The sequence below is a fragment of the Camelina sativa genome, chromosome 14 (genome assembly GCF_030686135.1).
Source record: "Camelina sativa cultivar CO46 ecotype springtype chromosome 14, ASM3068613v1".
NCBI classification, from domain to species: Eukaryota; Viridiplantae; Streptophyta; class Magnoliopsida; order Brassicales; family Brassicaceae; genus Camelina; species Camelina sativa.
The window spans coordinates 5543462-5555916 of NC_141893.1; the positions used below are offsets into that span (position 1 = coordinate 5543462).

The following is a 12455-nucleotide window of genomic DNA, read 5'->3' on the forward strand; positions in this document are numbered from 1 at the left end:
GTCAAGTAATACTGAGTTCAACTGATCCAAATGATCTTTGAGTGGCGTACCTTCTTGCATCCTCAATGCAAACAGACAACGTTTCAGAAGCAATTTCTTATGCAAAGATTTTGTCATATACAAAATCTTTAACTTATCCCACAGATTGACAGCAGTGGTTTCACCTGAAACCTCAATGATGATCTCATCTTCAAGACACAACAGAATCGTGGAATGTGCCTTCTCTTCAATTTCGGCTACCTCAGCAACATCGCCTTTCTTTTCCTTCGACAAGGGTGCCCAGAGGCCTTGTTGCTTTAACAGAGCTTTCATCTTTATCTGCCAGAGACTGAAACTATTTCCCAGAAAACTTGTTAATCTTTACATTCACTGCACACATCTTCTCACCAGAATAAACACATAGAATTCCCAGAACCTAAATTTGCACAAACTTTCTTCTGCACGGATTTTGCACGATCCTTCTGCACGAATTTTTCACAGACCCAACTTCGGCACTAGATTTGCACGAAGCTTATTAAACCCGAAAAACGCACGAACGCAGAAAACGAAAACTTGTGCACTGACACGAATTTCGTACGGATCTGAAACTGCCCGAGATTTGCACGGATCTGAAACTACACGAAATTCGCACAAAGAACGCAGAAAGAAATAAAAAAAAACTTGTGCTCTGATACCAGTTTGTTATAACAGATGTGAGCAAGATGATAGAAAACGTAAAGAACACGACACAGATTTAACGTGGTTCACCAACACTTTCTGTTGGCTACCTCCACGAGCAAAAAGACAGATTTTATTATTGGAAAAAGTACAGAGATTTCAGAATACATGGAAGCTATGTTAATAAAAGTATATATAGGAAGATAAAACTCTAGTTAACCCTAATCTAATTGGGCCTAAATTCATGGGTCCAATCTAATTCAAGTCATATCCAACAGTTATAATAAAATATGAACATATACACAACAGTTTTGAGAACAACAAAAATATACTAAATTTGAACTAAAATTAACTCAGTTTTTTTATCATAAGTTGTCCTAACAATCAAAACCTAAATTCATTAATTAATTGCATTTACATCTTAAAAATAAAACATCAAAAATTCTTGATTTAAATAATTTGTTTAGGATCGCGTTAGAAAGAAGAATATATTATCCAAAAAAAAATGATTACATCACACTTCACAAGAACGAACACATCCATGATAAAGTCAGAGCCTTAATTACTGCTCTCCTGACCCTCAAACCTGAGATTCCTGTTTCCTTAAACCCTAAACCCAAAAAAATTTAAAGCTTAGGAAAAAAATGGAGGTCGAAGGCACAGGAGGAGAAGCTGGAACCACCACCACCGCAACTCGGAGGTTTGCGTTTCCATCTCTCATGGTGTCAATTCTTCTGCTGCTTCATTTCCACTTTCGCAGCTCCTCCTCAACCGACATCGGTAACGCCGGGATAGCCTCTGTCTCTCCGGTTCTGTTTTCGCATGTATCGTCATGGGCACGGCTTGTGACCTATTCGGTCCACGTCTCTCCTCCATCTCTTTAACACTATCCACCGTGTCTCCGATCGGGTTTATCATGGTGAGATTCTATGCCGGATTCTCTCGACCCGTCGAGGGCGTAGACAATTACATGGTTACTACTTTGGTGTTTTATCGCATTATTAGATATCAATTAAGTTGAAAAATAGATATAAGTTAAAATCAACTTTATATTAGTAATGCAGCATTAAGGACAAACAAAATTTAGCTGAACAAAACAAAAACATAATTACATCCTTCAGCAATTATTTGTTTTTCTAAAGATTTACCATGTAACCTTTCAATTTTTAATTGATCAATATCTTTGATATCTTTGAGATAGACAGAAAAGATAAACTTTGTTTCCAGGGTTACAAGTTTATATGGGCCTATTTCCCATGTCCTCCATCTCTCGTTGGCCTATTATTATTATTATTTTATTTTATTTTTGTAACGAGCCCAGCTTATCATTTACAGTATTTTATTTTTCTAGACTACGAGCTAACTAACTACATTAGAGTTAGAATACCGTCTGAGGAATACAAAGGTGGAATGTGTTTTTGATACACAAAGCCGGCTGGACTAAATCCTCCAGACACTAGCCAATGATAAAACAGAATAACCCTGGCTCAAGGAGAAGCAAGACAGATAAAGGATAGACAAAATCCACAAAAGATGAACCAAAGAACAAAGACGGCTAAATCAAAATTCTACCGATTAATAAAGTCCGAAAGCTCCTTGGAACCAAAATAATCAAAGCCAATCACTTACCAAAACAACTAGCGAAACCTCTGATAACGTCTTCCCATGATGAGTACGTGAACCTAGACTTCTATTCCGGCGAAAAAGAACCAAGACATATAGTATAATCCACCCAACTTACTACTATCTTAGACAATTAGAATAATTTTTTTATTATGTTTCCCAATCTACCACATTGATTGCTTTGCACGTAGAAGCCATATGGAGTTCACGAACCAAAGAATCTAAATGGATAAAGATACACAAATTAGAAGAAATCAACTTGTAATATATTCTTCTAACGATTTCTAAATTTGATTGCATTTGATTTAATTGTATTGGTTCTAGCATAGTCGTGCGATGAAATATCACAAAAGTCGTCCTTTGATTTTCTATGTCGACAGTTATACAATAATAGACACATACACACACTCACAAATAAAATTCGACTGTAAAACACTAAGTCAAAGGATTAACAACTGGTGTAAAGCTGTTTGATAAAAATAAAATTAAAAAAATTCAAGTGTGAAGTTGTCTTTTACCACTCTTCCAAAAACTCCTACATATCCAACCTAGGTCTATATTTTTTAAAATGTACAAATCTATTGACTAGGCTCTGGCGTGATTGATCCATGTGTGCAAAACGATTATGTAAGAAAATATAGACGAATCTAAATTAATATTTAGACCCATAGAGAACTAAAAAATATTAAAACTTTTCCTCGTGTCTATATATTTTAAGTAAAGAAAAAAAAAGAAATTATAAACTTCTATATAAGTCATGAATCATTGATATCTAAAGATCGCAAGATCCTCAATCTTCTCCTTAACTCTAAGCACTCTCTCTATCTCTATCTTTATCTCTCTTGTCGTCGGAGAATGGAGAAAGACAATGACTTAACGGATCCGATCCTGTCGTCAACTGAAGAACTCGACCCGGCAACCCAGAAAGCATTGATGGATTATCTTGGAGTCGGGAGCAGAGCATCTTCTCTTGTCTCCTTCTCCTCTACTGCCGTCGATATCCCTCCAATCTCCAACGTCGGAGACTTTGTCAGAGAGTTTAGAATTGAGTCTAAGAAGCTATGGAAACTAGCAGGCCCTGCCATTTTCACATCGATGAGCCAATACTCTCTCGGAGCTGTCACTCAAGTTTTCGCCGGACATATTAGCACCATCGCTCTAGCCGCCGTCTCCATCGAGAACAGCGTCATCGCTGGCTTCTCCTTCGGTATCATGGTACGCACTACGTTTTTACATTTACATGTCTTCCCTGATCACATTTTTCCCATTTTGTTTTGTATAAAGTATATAAAAAAATCTTTTGCATGTTGAAGAACCAAAAAAATATTGAATTTACTGCAAATATGCTGAAAAAACCTCCAAATATTGTGATATATATACATAGTTACTACAATAAGTTAAAGTTGCGTATTAGTATCCTTATAATTATGTAAAATTTTGTATCTCTTATATATAATTTCGAAGTTTTAAGAATCTACATGCGATATATAAACTTTACGATGAAAATGGTGTCAATCTATATAAAACCCTTAATATCATTTTGTTGTACGTTAGCCGTACTATAAAACTAGTTTAATACGAGAATGCTATATCAGTAATCTGTATGCAAATTTTAAAATTTTCTCACGGTTATTATTTCTAGCTTGGAATGGGAAGTGCGTTGGAAACGCTATGCGGACAAGCGTTTGGAGCAGGGAAAGTATCAATGCTCGGTGTTTACTTACAACGCTCGTGGGTTATTCTAGGTGTAACCGCCCTCTTCCTTTCGCTACTCTATATCTTTGCGGCTCCAATCTTAGCCTTCATAGGCCAAACCGCTGCAATCTCGGCCGCGGCTGGAATTTTCTCCATCTACATGATCCCACAAATCTTCGCCTACGCCGTCAACTTCCCAACCGCAAAGTTTTTGCAATCACAAAGCAAGATCATGGTCATGGCAGCAATCGCCGGTGTGGTTCTCGTTTTCCATAGTTTCTTCACGTGGCTAGTCATGTGTAGGCTCAACTGGGGACTTCCCGGTTTAGCTTTAGTGCTTAACACGTCGTGGTGGTTCATCGTTGTGGCACAACTTGTGTATATCTTTAATGGTACGTGTGGAGAGGCTTGGTCTGGATTTACGTGGGAGGCTTTTCATAATTTGTGGGGGTTTGTCAAACTGTCCTTGGCTTCTGCTGTCATGCTCTGGTGAGTGCAAACCCTTTTTTTTCCGGTTATTTTGGGCCGAGTTGATCCAACCCCATTAATTCATATTTTAATAAACATAAAAATTATTGTACCTTTGTAGTTTGGAGATTTGGTATTTTATGGCACTTGTATTGTTTGCTGGATATTTGAAGAATGCTGAAGTCTCCGTAGCTGCACTCTCCATATGGTAAAACTGGTTATATCTCTTAATTAAGATCTAAACTAATTAATTAAATAATATCTTCACGACATGTAAGGTTTACATGATTTGTTATTTGATTCATTTGTTTAAATTAACATCATAGAGATTCTCTGAATAAGCGTAGTCCTAACGTGCGTAGTAGTCTATATTTGTTGTGTCTCTGTGGCCAAATAGCCGATTTAAATATTTCACACGATTTATAATCGATCTAATGTTGCTAGCGCCTGCACTAATCAAATGATGCACTCACATACGCTAATCAATCACTAAATTAAAATATAGCTAGGAATTACAATAATGCATAAGTAAAATTCAAAATTTTAGTACTTTTCATTGCATATGTGGTCTAATTATTTGTTTGTTCTCTTGATGGTGTGTAAAAATTATGAAGCATGAACATTTTGGGATGGGCAGCTATGGTTTCAATTGGGACAAACGCAGCTGTAAGGTAAATTCTCACGTGCATGCGTCCCACACAACACGTGTGAAGACAAACTTTTTCCAACATCTACATATCTCACACCTGCCTAATAGTGCTTTTTTTTTTTGGTTGGCAGTGTGAGAGTGTCAAATGAGCTAGGAGCTAGCCACCCAAGAACGGCCAAGTTTTCTCTAGTTGTGGCGGTGATATTATCGACAGCGATTGGGATGTTAATAGCAGCCGTCCTACTATTCTTCCGCAACGAGTACCCGGTTTTGTTTGTGGAAGATGAAGTAGTTAGAAATGTAGTTAGAGAACTCACACCAATGCTTGCCTTTTGCATCGTCATCAACAATATTCAACCTGTTTTGTCTGGTAATATTTGTTTTAGTGGACTCCAAAATATTATATGGTTGTACATAAATTTCCAACTACAAAACCGATTAGATATGGGCCATATGGCCATACGTTGTAGTTTGTATCAAGTTTTATCTGACGTGGCATTATGATAAATTTTGATAACGCAGGAGTGGCTGTGGGAGCGGGATGGCAAGCGGTTGTAGCGTATGTGAACATAGCATGCTATTACTTGTTCGGAGTCCCATTTGGTCTATTGTTGGGATTTAAGCTTGAATATGGAGTAATGGTAATGGAAATTCACATCCTTTTTTATTAAAAAAATAAAACACTTTTTAGGGATAGACGAAAGACCGGAGTTTTTGATGTTGTGGAAACCTATATATATTGATCAGGGAATTTGGTGGGGGATGATGACGGGAACTTTTGTTCAATCCGTAGTCTTGACTTGGATGATCTGCAAAACCAATTGGGACAAAGAGGTAAGAAACCAAAACTTTATAAAAGTGAATAAACAGACTTGGATGATCTCGCTCACCAGAGTTGTTGTTCTAATCTATATTTTTACGTAGGCTGCAATGGCAGAGGAAAGGATAAGAGAATGGGGTGGAATACCAGAGAAAGAGAATCTTTTGAGCTAAACAGAATTGTTACTTCAAAATATGTTTAAGGAGATTTAATTGCAATTCACATTTTTGTATCCTAACCTTAAAAAGAAAATTTGGTTCTCTTTTACTAATAAATTGCTTTTAACTTGTTATGTCGTCAAAAAATGACAAATTATTTTGAGAGTTGGAGCCGAGTCTTAATAAAAAAAATCTTAATGAGAATTGTAATCTCTTTACATTCACACACCCCATGCCCAGTTGCCCACATCCAAATCAGTCTTTGTTCAAACCTTCAAACGATCGAAGAGCTAACTAAGAAAATGATCAACTAACTGATCATATAATGATAGCAGATTCAAGTTCAACATTGAGAAGTGAAATCAGATACTGTATTGAGAGCCACACAAACATTAAGGGACATTTATAAAATCATCAATTAGGTTAAAAATTTAAAATAAGAATAGCGTCAAGTAATCAATCTCTAGGGTTTTTTTACGCGGCAAGTAATAACGGGCTTACTATTGGGCCTGAAGAAAGCTCGGACCATTAAAGAGCGAGAAGAATCCGGTTCCCGTTTTTAACCGACCAAAGCCGAAATTAAATTCTACTGGATTTGGTTTATGGTCTGATATTTTAATAGAAATAAAAAGATAATAAAAAATAAAAATCTAGCACAATGAGTGAAATATAGAATAAATTAGCACCGCTAAAACGAACCGAAAAAGTTGAATTAATCGTATGGAAAAAATTTTACGAAGTTAAACTGGATAATTAAACATATCCGGATGGATTTTTTTTTGTATACATATTTAGACCAAACCGATACTAAACCGAAAACTAAAGTAATATAATCGAAATATTCAAAAACTCAATGAATACTTGAAACATCCAAAAATTAATAATCGTAATATGTAAACATAAATTCAAAAATATTAGTTTTGTTTATATGCGAAATAACAAAAAAAATCAAATATTGTTATAGATTTATATTTATTGAACCTAAACAATCTGTTTGCAAAAAGCTGAACCAAAATTCATTAAGACATTCAATGGTTGGTTGGTATGCTCCAGACCAAACTAAAACCGGACTAATCCGCTATTTTTTTACCATTCATACATTTGTTTAATATACTTTGGACCAAATTCAAACCAATAAAACATATGTTAGTATGAAGTAGACATGAAATGACCAATAACTTCATACTAAAATATAATTATCTATCCACATTTTTTTGTCTGCTTTAAAATTGCTCCATAATCTAGCATCGAGTTTAGTATACCAAATTATCAATACGCATTGTTTAGTATGGAGTGTATGGACTAACCATTCAAAACCTAAAACTAAAAATTCAATTTTAACTTTTAATAGATAGTTGAAGGAAAAGTATTCTATATAATTAAAAACTCTATAAATCAATTTCAATTATCCCAACTGATTTGGACCAAAAAGAAATAGAGACCTTTTCTAATACCGTTTTTCAAAAATACCTCCTCTTTCAAATTTTACAAAAAAGTTAAAAATTAACAAATTTTCAGAATTTGTGTGTAAACTTATAAATATATACACAAATTACCTTTATATATGTGTAATGTTTATTATATATTTTATAAATACAGTATAAATACTTTTTAAAAACTGTTTAAAAATCTTTTAAAAATCTTGTAATATATTTTAAAACTTCATAAATATTTAGATCAACTCTAGAGGTATAATCTAAAAGTATTTTGTGAACCATATAAAACTTTATAATTTTTAGATTAAAAAGGATATTTTAAAAAATAAATAAATAAAAAGAGTATTTTTAAAAAGGATACACCAAAAAAAGTATTTGTCGAAAATTCTGAAAAGAAATCCTTTAACGAACTATCTAAAATCGAACAGAACATCCCAAACCGAATAAAAAACGCGGAATTCCCACACCTAACTAAGACCGAACCGGAGTAAACCAACATTGGCACAACTACATAATGTCAAAACTTTGGCAAGACCGAAGCACAATTAAGAGGCTCGTCCCCCAAAAAAAAAAAAAAACCTTTAGTTCTTCGTCCTCCCTCGAGACAATAACGGCAGCGATGGCAAATTTCATACCACCGTCTATGAAGGAACAAGCCGATGAGAAAGTTGATAACATTATGAGAAGGTTGATAACGCGGAACCTCACTTGTCCTGTTGGATATGAATATATCGATATAGAAGCTTACAGTTAAGTATATATATTATCGATCTTTTATTTTCTTCTAATATTCTCTTTCTTTAGCTTTCCACTGTACGGTAACTTATTGAATTCCCCAGATATCTCATCAATCTATGGGTTTCTTGATCAGTAGTAATGTGTTGGAAAACGAAAAATTGTTGGAGATATCCGATGAGATCGTCTCTGGCTTCATACATGAGTGCATTGTATTGTCGTGTTAGAGATATTTAGCAGTCTTGTGTTGTTTTGTATTGGCCAAGTTCGAGCACTTTAGGCTACAAGATTTACTCATACAGTAGAAACTATCTAGTATGGTTAAAATTGTTCAATTTGATCCGGATTTGCATTCAAAAGTCTGTCTTAATTCTTGGTAGTCAACAAAAGTCATTTTGTCAACTATTGTTGTAACCAGTTTTATTTTTGTGCAGATATTTTAAACCGTGATTTCAGTAGTTTACATTTGAACTACTCCCCAGCCTTTTTTGATGGAAAGTTTAATATCAGGTGATTATGTTTTTTGTTTACAGTCATATTTGCAAACAGTTTTTTTCTTTTCCTTGTTTTTATTTGGTGCTTCTCGTTAGGCCCGTTTATTCTTGTGTCAAACAGTTCAACGATGGCGCCAGGAACATATTATGGACTTAGTGCCTACTACTTGAACACAAAGGTAGTAGTAAACTATTTGGATATCAAAAGAATATCTGTGTTATTGGATTAATGTTTAATTGAACTCTCTTTTTTTTGTTCTGAGTGTTTTTGTTGCAGCTGGCACTTACTGGAGGTGTTACTACTGATGGTAGACTAACTGCGACAGTGAAATACTAACTGCGCTATAACTGATAAGTTGACTGTGAGGGCATATACAAATGTAAGTGGTTCAACAGATTGCAGCGCTAGGCGCTCAGGCAACGTCTAAACAGCTGCCTCGACCGCCCATAGATCTCGTTTTAGTTTTCTTTTAACTTCATAAATTTAAAAATTTGTTAGTTTTATCTTCATATACATAGTTATAAACGTTCATATATTATTTGATATGAGTTAAAAAGTCCATTTTTTTTTACGATTTATTATTTTCATATTTCTAAAAGATATTTATATATGTAATTTTTATCTATCAAATAATGTTTTATATTGTAAACGTCTAGCATCTTCCGGACCCTGATTAGGTGTTGTAGGAGCTAGACATGCTTGCTTTAATACCTAGCACTTTCTTAAACATTAGTTGTAACTAGAGATAATGTAGTTATTCAATGGTGTATATTAGCTTGACAAAATGTGTTTTCTTACAATATTCTTTTCCAGCTAATAAATCAGTCACGTTTGTCCATGACAAAAGTCAGCTTAGAATACATGGTGAGGAAATTATCTCTGTTTTAAGATTTGCTATTTTTGTGATGAACAGTTCACATTCCTATCTGTAGGCTCTAAACTACAGAGCTCGATTTAAACTCGGGAGCAATGACCTAACTGCAGCTACATATATCCAGGTAAATTTGCTACTAACAGTTCTGTTCTAAGCTTTTTCAAATCTTTCTAATTTGATTTCTGACATTAGCCACTATTATTAATTGTTTTTGTACTGTAATTAGTATTTGCAAATTCTTTGTATACACAAAAACTGAAAAAATTAAGTACTTGGTCTATAAAAAGATTATGGCAACAGCCAATAATACGTCAAATCAATAACAATTAGCTCACAAATACAAAAGAAAAAGAATAGACTATTCATAGTTTACTGTAAAAAGTTGTTCTTTTAATTATTGATCGTTATTTTGTAAAAGTTGTTTAGTTATTGATAGTAATTTTTCAATACAGCGTGTGACACCCTGTCTATCTTTGGGTGGTGAGGTCTTTTGCACCAATGTGCCTCAAGAGTCGGGTGTAGGTTATGCTGCAAGATACGAGACTGATAAGATGGTAATGTTTCTTCTAAGTCACTTTATTGGACAGCTTACAAACCCGATACGTAGAAAGTGCCATATTTTATACAGTAGGATTTTTTGCCATTTATACAACGTTATTCTTTGTATATAAAAGAAATATATACATGTCGTAGAATTTTGTAATACGTTATACAATCCGTCTTTTTACACTCAAGTTTGTAAAATTTTAATGAATAATATATTAAATCAAAGAGTCCAAACCTAGCTATAAAAATTTAAAAGTAATGTATATGAGTGTGAAAATGTTTAGAAGATACGTATAAGAGTTAAATAGCGTTTTTTTTACAAAGTTTCAGTTCTCAGGATATTCTTAACCATAAGTTATCTCAGGATACGCATTGTATTGTCTACCCATTGTCTCAGGATACGCATTGTATTGTCTACCCATTGTGAATTTTGATCCAAGAAACTGAAACTTTGTTTTGAAAAAAAAACATTCATCTATATTCTGCAAAACTCAATTGAACATAAATGTCAAATACTCGCCGCCCTAAGCTACTATAGGTCTGGTCATTTGAGAACAATATATTATCTTTGCAAAATGGAGCTGCAATTTGTAACTTCCTCTTATCATGCAGAGTCCATAGTACTTGAGTGATTATGAAGCAAGACGGGCACTTTTGTAATACTCTGGAGTTGATTCATTGATCAAGTTAAATGTGTCTGTTGCAATTATATTTCGAGACATGGGTTGTTAAGTTAAAGACTAAAAAGAGAGAGCCTAGTTTATTTGTTTGCTTAAACAATCAACTCCATAGATGATGTCGGGGCCAATTCATACACAAACAAACATAATTTGGCTAAAACATACATTCAATTCCGGTCTATGACATACCGGGTGAAGGATTCTTGAACCAGGGTTGTCTTTTCTTCTCCCAAAGATCGATTTTGCTTTATTTTATTTCAAGTTGCTTTTGGAATATTAGTATCTTTAATTTTTCATAGAAGTGGAGTAGTGTGATCATATTAAATGGCATGACATCTTTAACAATGCATTGCATTGGCATTTAACTGAAATCAAAATGTGCACAAAATTTAAAATATGATGACAATTGGATAATCCATATGAAAAAGTGATTTTACTTAATTCCATTTTTGTACTGAAGCAACGATTTAAGTATAAATATTTCTGAAAATGTGGATGATTAAAAAATAAATAAAAATTTGGATGATTTATGTAGGATTAAAATAAAGGATGAGATATTGGAAGACATTGTGTAAGACAGTAGGAGTAATAATCTCAACATAAAATGCTTTGAGATGTCACAATTGCGTGTTAAATTTGTTAACTCAATTGAAAATTTATCCATAGAAATATCATGTGTATTGTGTAATGAGTTTTTAGCTATTAGTCTTGTTGGAAAAAAGAAACAATAAAAATTTATTAATAGCACTGTACAGTATTATTAAACTATGTAAAACAAAGATATAAATAAAGTGTCCACATGCTCAAACGCATATTGGAATATTAGTATCTTTAATTTTTCATAGAACTGGAGTAGTGTGATCATATTAAATGGCATGACATCTTTAACAATGCATCGGTATTTAACTGAAATCAAAAATTTATGGGCCAAAGCCGAAACCCACTTCGTCGGCTTTTTCCAGGCAGCAGCAGCAGGTTTCTCCACGGCGGCGGCAGCAGCAAGTTTCTCCACGGCGGCGACAGCAGCAGGTTTTTCTCCACGGCGGCGACATGTTTCTGCTCGGCGGCCGAAGGTTGTTTCTTTTCTTCCTTCTTCGGCTCGACAAAGTTGTTTACAAAGTTGTATACTTGTTTCCTAATTAAATTAACTATGTATGTAGCTAGTACGAGGAGAGTTTAGGGAATCTCTTATATATTTATATAATCTCTCTATATCATAATAGATGATTTTTTAGAAAAAAACATTTGTATCACAAAGATTGATTTTACGTAACTTTTTACTAATTAATGTTAAGAAATTGTAATTTTCAAAAATTATTAACTAAGAATTTAAATTTTGATGAATTACTATGGTTGATAATAATTACTATTGGTTGACATTAACTAAGAATTTTCCGTCTTATAAATAAAAAGTATATTTATAGCTAAACATTCAATACTTTTTTAATTTGTGTGAAACTCCTAGAAAATCATCTTTATGATACAGAGGGAATAGTTTGTAGGTGCATATTTGTTTCTAATTAAACTAACTATTGTATATAGTTTAGTAAGTATTAATCATTTTATTAATCAAATCAATCAGTAATATTATCTAAAAATATGCTACTATTACTAACACC

The 12455-nt window shown here is 33.7% G+C and overlaps 2 protein-coding genes across 3 annotated transcripts; both read left to right on the forward strand.

The window, feature by feature from the left end:
- The first annotated feature begins 3056 nt into the window (after positions 1-3056).
- On the forward strand, positions 3057-6199 carry LOC104739952 (protein DETOXIFICATION 31). The gene is made up of 8 exons (XM_010460433.2): positions 3057-3495; positions 3923-4464; positions 4565-4651; positions 5058-5114; positions 5224-5462; positions 5615-5733; positions 5840-5926; positions 6017-6199. The coding sequence occupies exons 1-8, from the start codon at positions 3136-3138 to the stop codon at positions 6083-6085; spliced, it is 1560 nt and encodes a 519-aa protein (XP_010458735.1). The 5' UTR covers positions 3057-3135; the 3' UTR covers positions 6086-6199.
- Positions 6200-8053: 1854 nt separating this feature from the next.
- Positions 8054-10378, forward strand: LOC104739953 (mitochondrial import receptor subunit TOM40-1-like). Of its 2 annotated transcripts, XR_015580595.1 has the most exons (6): positions 8054-8255; positions 8676-8751; positions 8857-8914; positions 9013-9115; positions 9650-9734; positions 10063-10378. XR_015580595.1 is itself a non-coding variant. In XM_087485711.1 (4 exons), exons 1-4 carry the CDS (start codon positions 8126-8128, stop codon positions 9070-9072), a joined length of 324 nt encoding a protein of 107 aa, XP_087341837.1. In that variant the 5' UTR covers positions 8054-8125; the 3' UTR covers positions 9073-9311. The 2 variants fall into 2 exon arrangements, 1 of the variants encoding a protein (XP_087341837.1); XM_087485711.1 differs by lacking the exons at positions 9650-9734; positions 10063-10378 and having other exon boundaries at positions 9013-9311.
- Positions 10379-12455: the final 2077 nt, after the last annotated feature.

What these genes read in the sequence shown, in the direction of transcription:
- LOC104739952 (XM_010460433.2), top strand. Translation starts at nt 3,136, where the DNA reads ATGGAGAAAGACAATGACTTAACGGATCCGATCCTGTCGTCAACTGAA. An exon ending in GGGACAAACGCAGCTGTAAG is followed by an intron (nt 5,115 to 5,223) that starts GTAAATTCTCAC and finishes TTTGGTTGGCAG; the next exon opens with TGTGAGAGTGTCAAATGAGC. An exon ending in AGCTTGAATATGGAGTAATG is followed by an intron (nt 5,734 to 5,839) that starts GTAATGGAAATT and finishes TATATTGATCAG; the next exon opens with GGAATTTGGTGGGGGATGAT.
- LOC104739953 (XM_087485711.1), top strand. Translation starts at nt 8,126, where the DNA reads ATGGCAAATTTCATACCACCGTCTATGAAGGAACAAGCCGATGAGAAA. An exon ending in TATCGATATAGAAGCTTACA is followed by an intron (nt 8,256 to 8,675) that starts GTTAAGTATATA and finishes ATTTTTGTGCAG; the next exon opens with ATATTTTAAACCGTGATTTC. An exon ending in GATGGAAAGTTTAATATCAG is followed by an intron (nt 8,752 to 8,856) that starts GTGATTATGTTT and finishes TGTGTCAAACAG; the next exon opens with TTCAACGATGGCGCCAGGAA.